At 34.4% G+C, this 8,976-nt stretch overlaps 1 protein-coding gene across 1 annotated transcript; it reads left to right on the top strand.

The window, feature by feature from the left end:
* The first annotated feature begins 1,519 nt into the window (after positions 1-1,519).
* On the top strand, positions 1,520-2,126 carry LOC133338528 (uncharacterized). Its single transcript, XM_061546697.1, has 3 exons — positions 1,520-1,567; positions 1,737-1,904; positions 1,977-2,126. Exons 1-3 carry the CDS (start codon positions 1,520-1,522, stop codon positions 2,124-2,126), a joined length of 366 nt encoding a protein of 121 aa, XP_061402681.1.
* The last annotated feature ends 6,850 nt before the right edge of the window (positions 2,127-8,976 follow it).

Below are 8,976 nucleotides of genomic sequence, written 5' to 3'. Positions count from 1 at the left end.
CCTCCACATGACCTTGCCTCCAGATTTTTGGTAATTATTGTCTATTAGCCGCATTTTACATCAAATTGCCTATAATTTGGTATAGAGATTTCTCCATGAGTAAGAAATATCCATGCAATGATTTTTTGACGGAGGATCGCATTTTCTGGCATCCCCCTACCCTCTTTTGGGTATTTATCCAATTATTTGGTATAAACTTATTAACTGGCTCACAAATCTCTAATGTCAAAGCAGAAAATGGGGTCTCTGGATCCATGTTTTGATATAGCTCCCATATAACAGTATTGCCTATTAGCCAGTATTGTTATATGGGTACAAACTATGGGTACCAACTATCCATTTAAAAATTATTCGACGAACCACTTGACGCCGGCTGGCAAAATTTGACTCACACGTTTAATATCAATACGAATACTGCTATGAAAAATGGGGTCTCTGGATCCATTTTTTGATATAGCGCACATACCTCCCCATTTAAGGTATTTTTTTTAATCTATTATCCATATTTTATAATCAAATTGGCTATAATTTGGCATAATGAGTTCTCATTTTGTACAAAATTGGTGTACCCTTCACCATACTGTTGTACAGGGTATTAAGTCTTTGTGCATATGTTTGTAACAGGCAAAACGAATCGAGATAGGCCCATGGTTCCTTTTCAGAATATGCATAGAATCACTTTCTGAGTTGATTTATTCATGTCCGTCCATGTATTTTTTGGGCAAAGTACAGATCGCATTTATGATCCGATTTGGACGAAATTTGGCACAGGTCACTTATTTAGTTAAAGGACGAACCCAATCGAAAATGGAGAAAATCGGTTCAGATTTACATATAGCTCTCTGTCAATGTTTGTCGGCTTGTGACAAAATTTCGCACATTTTACTGAATTAGGTTCGGATTGATGTAAGATTTGGGTACAAATAAATGCCACTTGGGTATTAACCCGGTAAATACCATCTAACTAAGTACATACCCATGAAGAACAACTTATCACTTAAGAATGGTTCTCTCACCGGCGAGCGGCTTGTGATTCCGTCATCCTTTATCCTAATATATTTTTAATTGTAAATGCAGTTTGATAAATAACTGTGTCGATGAGAAATAAATGTGTCAGTGACTGTATATGTCACCGGCCTAATCGACATCACCATACACATTAATTGATGCATTTTTCCAAATTATTATTCAAGTAAATGTTTTTTACTAATGGAAAATTGAAATTTTATTGTTTGCATTTCACTGGCATTGTCACTTGGAGTATCAAAATTTATTTATTTTAAATACTTGTATTTCATCATTTGTCGGAGTCAGTTAAATTCGTCCCAATTTTGCAAAAGCCTAAATGCATTTAAAAAAGCATATTTTTGCCAGTATCGTGGCATTGCTGACCTGCAGCCCATATGGCCAGGGGAGATCCTCTTTCAAATTTACCAACATTAAATGTTACGATCATGATCCAGCTTTTGCACGTTTTGAAATATGTAATTTGAAAGTTGTACGACGTGGTGTCGTGTCAATGAATATTCGAGTGGGTTTATATCAGTCACCCGTGCCAAATGCAAGTGTAAGAAGAAAATATAAATCCAGTACAGTGTCGCTCAAAACATTTTCCTTTAATTTTATATTTATGAATAAGGAAAACAATATTTTATTTACAATAGTTTTGTGTGACACTGTTCAAATGTATTTACGCAATATTTTTTTGGAAAACCAAATAATTAATATCATTATAGCTTAACCTAGCCCTATATAAACGTGCCAATGGCTATCGTCCATTTCTTTACAATATCAGCCAGGATGCGTGTTCCTTTTTTGCCAATCGTAAACGTTATCCGGTTTTGAAAGTTTTATTCGATTTATTCTTAGACAAATCGAATTTGAATCACACTTGCCCCTATAGTGTACGTTAAACATAAATACCTCCATATATACAGTCAACTATAATAACAAAAACATTTTTTGTTTCTTTGCAGGATGCAATTATTGTAAAGGATTTCGTATTGGAAGAAAAATTGTTTCATTATTTCCCAATACCGGAGGGTGAATATCTTTTCAAAATGAAAGTTTTCGCTTACAATGATCTAAAGGCTACCGTAGAAGTTTTCTTTTATCGCAAAGATTGAATTTTAATAATTCTATTACTCAGATTGAATCAATTTAATTTCATATCGTATCTAACAATTACATTTTGAAAAATGTTCAGTTAAATATATGACATAAAGAAAAGAATTTCATTTTAAGCGTATTCTGTCCATGTTATATAAACAAAGTACAGTCGTTAAAAACAATGTACACAAGTATTATTCAATTGGCACAGCTCATCTGTTAGTCACAAGGACGAATTATTCTAAAATCTGTACGAATTGGTTTTGATTAAAATATATAATAATATATTATGTTGGTAAAAATAAATCCATTATATTTATATAGGACTTAATTTAACATACTTCTAAGTGTCCGATTCAGCCAAATATGTACCGTTTTGTTGTATGATTTGTTGCCATTTTAAAGGTAACTTCATAAACTCTAGTAGTCGATTTTCACAATCCTCCCTTGATGCCAATTTGTATACCCTTCACCACACTATGGTACAACAGGCAAAAGAAATCGATATAGACCCATGGTTTCTTTTGAGAATATCCATAGAATCACATTCTGAGTCGAATTATGCATGTCCGTCCGTCCATGTTTTTTTTGTGGGCAACGTACAGGTCGCATTTATGATCCGAATTGGATGAAATTTGGCACAGTCCATTGGTTTGGCCCAAGGACGAACTCTATTGAAATTGGAGAAAATCGGTTCAGATTTAGATATAGCTCCCATATATATTTTCGTCCGATTTCAGGAAAATGGTGCACCAAAGTCCCTGAGAATCATTAGATTTACACGAATTTTGGCATAGCGTACTGAATCAAGTTGATAATGATGTGTGCTAAAGTTCGGGAAAATCGGTTCAGATTTAGATATAGCTCCCATATATAGTTTCGCCCGAATTTAGGTAAATGGTGCGCCAAAATCCCTGAAAATCATTAGATTTGCACGAATTTTGGCACAGCGTACTGAATTAAGTTTAGAACGACGTGTGATAAGTTTCGTGAAAATCGGTTTCGATTTAGATATAGCTCACATATATAGTTTCGCCCAATTTTAGGTAAATGTTCCGTCAAAGTTTCTGCAAATCTTTTGATTTGCACGAATTTTGGTATAGCGTACTGAAATAAGTCTAGAATGATGTGTCTTAAGTTTCGTGAAAATCGGTTCAGATTTAGATATATCTCCCATATATAGTTTCGTCCGATTTTAAGTAAATGGTGTACCAAAGTCCCTGAAAATCATTAGATTTGCACGTACTTTCGCATAGCGTACTGTATCGGTTCAGATTTAGATGTAGCTCCCTTTTATAGTTTCATACGATTTTAGGTAAATGCTGCGCCAAAGTGACTGCAAATCTTTTGATTTGCACGAATTTTGGCATAGCGTACTTAATAAAGTCTAGAATAATATATGCAAAGTTTCGTGAAAATCGGTTCAGATTTATATAGCTCCCATATATATTTTCGTCCCATTTTATGTAAATGCTGCACCAAATCCCCCTATATCTTTCGATTTTGGAATAGCGTATTGAATTACGTCTAAAATGATGTGTGCAAAGTTTCGTGAAAATCGGATCAGATTTACAAACACCTCCTATATATATTTTCCTCCGATTTTAAGTAAATTTTGCACTAAAGACCCCTAGCTAGGCCGATTGACACAACGTACTGAAGTTAATATATATTAATCTCTGGCAAGTTTCCTTGAAATCGGTTCAGATATAGATACAGCATAGCTTCCATATATAATTTCGACTTATTCATGTTTATTGTAAACCAATTAATCAATGGGTGTTTGATTGAGATTAAATTTTAAACTGTGCAGCATACCGAATAGCGTGTGTCAAGTTTGCTTTAAATTTGGCATAGGTTGCAGAATGACATGTGTAGGGATTGATGTTAGTCGGTTTAGATATAGATAAAGATCACATATTTAAGTTCTTTCAATTTCATGTCAATTTTTCTTCGAAAAGGCGACGTCTTTTAAGATACATATGTAGAATATACCCAAAGTGGTGAAGGGTATCGTATAGTCGGCCCAGTCCGACTTTACTACTTTTCTTACTGGTTTATTATTAAAGAAATTTTGCAATGCAAGAAGTCACTGTAGATATGTGTGGCCTAGCGCTGTCCTGATGGAACACGACACCACTCCTGTTCTGGCCGCTTCTGCTAACATGCCGGTCAACTTTGATTATTTCTCCGATTTGATTTGACATTTTCGACGACCGTTGTGTCCCTTCCAACGAGCATAAATCAGAAATTGTTTGATCGATACTTTACGAAAAATCTATCAGTACAGCCATCTGCCGAAAAAATAATGGATTTCTTTTGTATTTCTTACGGTGACGGTGATGTAAAAAAATCCGCATCAAATTATAATCAATTCAGACGTCCCCAATATGCCGAAATGGGAGCTAGATTCCATTTGGTAAGTTGTGCACTAATTCGTCCTAATCGGACAAACTTTAGATATTTGGTACAACATTAGGTGAAATTGGATGAAAATATGTATATAGCTATATATAAACCTGAAACGACTTCAATCAAATACGCTTTTCAATATTTCATATAAAGCGAACAGACATAGGCTCCTCCGTTTGCACCTTAAGTATGTGGCAGCTTCATCTACATCTGAGCCATATTCAACAACAAAATATCGTGCAAATAGAAAAGGATTTATGGTGCACCATTTACATAAAATGGGATTAGAGTATATATGTGAGCTATATTAAAATCTGAACCTATTTCAACAAAATTTCACGTACATCAAACTGGACTTAATTAAGTATTCTGTGCAAAATTTTGTCTCAATTGGACAAATATTGGCAGTATGGTACTGCATTTACATAAAATCGGACGAAACTATATATGGGAGCTATATCTAAATCTGAACCGATTCCAACAAAACTTCGCATACATCAATCAGGACCGAATTCAGTACTATGAGCACAATTTTATCTCAATCGGTCAAATATTGGGAGTTTGGTGCACTATTTACATATAATCGGACGAAAATATATACGGGGGCTACCCCCGATTACAACAAAACTTTGTCTCAATCGGGCACATATTGGGAGTTTTATGTACCATTTATATTAAATCAGACGAATATACATGTGGGAGCTATATCTAAATCTAAACCGATTTTTTCAATTTCAATAGGGTTCGTCCCTAGGCCAAGTAACTTTGCTAACAAAATTACATGGGCGGACGAACATGCATTAGTCGTTTATGCATATTCTCAAAAGGAACCATGACACAAAACCAGTAAGGAAAGTAGTAAAGTCAGACAGGGCCGACTATATGATACCCTTCACAACTTTGAGTATATTCAAGAGACAAATCCTAACAGACGTCGAATTTTTGAAGGACCATTAACATGAAAATGCGTCCATAAATGTCATTCTGCAACCTATACTAAATTTTTCATTTGGTCAGATATAAGGTTGCTTATTACAATATGACAAAATTATGTAAATAAATTTAAAACAAATTTATTGAAATCTAAACCGATTTCATCGAAATTTGTCAAAAGTTAAGTTATACTAATTTCAGTATGTTTTGTGCATATCGGCCACATTTTGAGTTCTTGGTGCATCATGTACTTAAAATCGGAAGAAAATATATATAGGAGCTCTCTCCAAATCTGAACCGATTTCAAAACATTCCACACGCTAGTGCACAATTTTGTGTCAATCGGCCTACCTTTGGGTCTTTGGTGAACCATATACTTAAAATCGGACGAAACTATATATGGGTACTATATCTAAATCGGAACGGATTTTTACAATACTTAGCACACGGTACGCTGTACTAAATTCAGTACATTGTGCAAAATTTTTTAGCAAACGGCCTAATTTTGGGTCTTTGGTGCACCCTTTACTTAAAATCTGACGAAACTATATATAAGAGCTATATCTAAATCTAATCCGATTTCAACTAAACTTGCCACACGTTATGTTATAGTAACTTCAATACATAGTTCAAAATTGTGTTCCAATTGGACTCACCTTGTATATGTATGTAGAAGCTATATCAACATCTGTACCGATGCCAATGAGACTTGCCAGAGATTAAATTATATACTAACTACAGTTCATTGTACAAATGCAAATACAAATTGTGTGGCAATCGGAAAAACTTTGGATCTTTAGTGCACAATTTACATAAAATCGACAGACAAAATATATAGGAACTATATCTAAAAGTGAACCGGTTCTGATGAAACTTAACACACACCATTCTAGACCTAATTCAGTACACTATACCAAATTTCGGGCAAATCGAATGATATATAGTGACTTTGGTACACAATTTCCATTAAATCGGACGAAAATATATATGGGAGCATATCTAAATCTGGACCGATTCTCAGGAAACTTAACACACATCATTCTAGACCTAATTCATTACGCTGTGCCAAATTTCATGCAAATCAAAAGATATATAGGGACTTTGGATCGCCATTTACATAAATCGGATGAAAGTATATACAGTATCTATATCTAAATCTGGGCTGATTTTCAGGAAACATAACACACATCATTCTAGACCTGCAAATCGAAAGATATATAGGGACTTTGGTACACCATTTACATTAAATCAGACGGGAGCTATATCTAAATCTGAACCGATTTCAATAGGGTTCGTCCTTGGGCCAAATAAGTGACCTATGTCAAATTTCATCCAATTCGGATCGACCAGTATAATTTAACATGGACAGCCAGACGGACGAACGGACATGCATAAATCGACTTTAAAAGTCATTCTATGCATATTCTCAAAAGGAACCATGTGTCTATCTCGTTTCCTTTTGCCTGTTACAAACATATGTACAAAGACATAATACCCTGTACCAAAGTGAAGGGTATAAACATAATACAGTGTACCACAGATCACAGATCTTGGGGTTGAGGGTAACAATATATCACGATGATTATTAGTGGCAATGATATCATCGACATTAACACGTACATTTTGTCGATACATTAGATTAATTGTTTTGTAAATCGAAAATTAATATTGTATTATTTTAAGTTAATGGACAATATCACTGACATTATCGCTTAGAGTTGGAAAATCGATTTATATTGAATTCGTTTACTTTAAATTTCGACTTTTATGGGGACATGCAGAACAAATCAATTAAGTATCTTAATGTATATAAGAGTGAGTTACTGACAAATCATCGCCCAGACGAAGCGGCTCAAGTTAGATGCTTGACATTTTGAGTGTGGGTTGGTGTTTTGTAGACAAGGGTATGGAAACATTAGAGTTAAGGCATTTACAATTAAAAGAAGGTCTACGGCGTCAATACTGGCCAAACGTTTCCCCTTAACTGTCAAAAACTATATATAGAATAAATAGCAAACATATACAAAACTATAACGGCAATCTGAAAACTAATTGACAATTTGTTTAAAAATGAAATACCCGTATAACTGAGCGGAAACCACTAAATTTCTATGCCTAATCTAAAATTGTTCATGTTATATACTGATTTCAATATAAAAATCAATAGGGTAGCTGGACATGAACAAAATTATATTGTAATTAAGAATCCTTCAAGAAGGGACAAATAAGATAATGTAAAAACTTTGGAGTAATAACAAAACATGATATTCTATTGAAAAAAAACATTTGGTGGAATGAGTTCTACAAATTATAAACTGTTATGTGCTTGGGCCTGCATTGGTGTACCTGTTAATACATTTTATTGACATAAACTTAGTGGCAAATGTTTTTTACCAACCTTATATTGTTGCAATATTGATAAGGCAAAACAACGTTTGCCGGATGAGCTAGTATATTGGTACTTCCGCAAAAAGATAAACAAAAGTCGAAGAATTTGTTTCTTTAATTGTGCTTAAATACGTAAAGTAAAGGCAAAAAATACAAAGAAAGACCACATTTGTCATTTTTATACCCTCCACCATAGTATGGAGGGTATATTAATTTTGTCATTCCGTTTGTAACTCATCGAAATATTCATTTCCAACCCTATATACTATATATATTCTTGATCAGGGTAAAATTCTAAGATCTAGCCATGTCCGTCCGTCTGTTGTATTCACGCTACCTTCTAAAGGAATTGAGATAGGGTGCTGAAATTTTGCATAGGTTTGTCTTTTGTCTGCAGGCAGGTCAAGTTCGAAGATGGGATATATCGTTCCACGTTTAGGCATAGCTCCCATATAATAGTACCTCCCAATTTTCGGTATTTTGGGGTTCTTTAGCGTATTTTTCAACGGAATACGCTGAAATTTGATACATTGAGTTCTTATTGGGTACTAAATTCCTCCACAAAAAATTAGAAATATAGGTCCACTTTTTCTGGCAGCCCCATATAACGGTACCTCCTAATTTTCAGTATTTTGATCGTGTTTTTCCACCGATTTGGCTGTAATTTATTATTTTGAGTTCTTAATAGGTACCAAATCTCTCCACAAAAAATTATAAATATAGGTCAATTTTTTCGGATAGCCCCCATATAACGGTACCCACAATTTTCGGTATTTTAGGGTTCTTGAGCGTGTTTTTCCACCGAATTCGCTGCAATTTGGTATTGTGTAGTCGTATATGGTAATAAATCTCCATACCAACAATTTTTTATATTCGCCTATTTATACCCTTCACCACACTGTGGTACAGGGTATTATGTCTTTGTGCATATGTTTGTAACAGGCAAAAATACTCGAGATAGACACATGGTTCCTTTTGAGAATATGCATAGAATCACTTTCTGAGTCGATTTATGCATGTCCGTCTGTCCATGTTAAATTGTAAACAAAGTACAGGTCGCATTTATGATCCGAATTGGATGAAATTTGGCACAGCGCATTTGTTTGGCCCAAGGACGAACCCTATTAATATTGG

The sequence above is a fragment of the Musca vetustissima genome, unplaced genomic scaffold, assembly GCF_032173495.1.
Source record: "Musca vetustissima isolate MV318-11 ecotype Yass unplaced genomic scaffold, APGP_CSIRO_Mvet_v1 utg210560, whole genome shotgun sequence".
Lineage (NCBI taxonomy): Eukaryota > Metazoa > Arthropoda > Insecta > Diptera > Muscidae > Musca > Musca vetustissima.
This window is presented reverse-complemented; position numbering and strand designations above follow the sequence as displayed.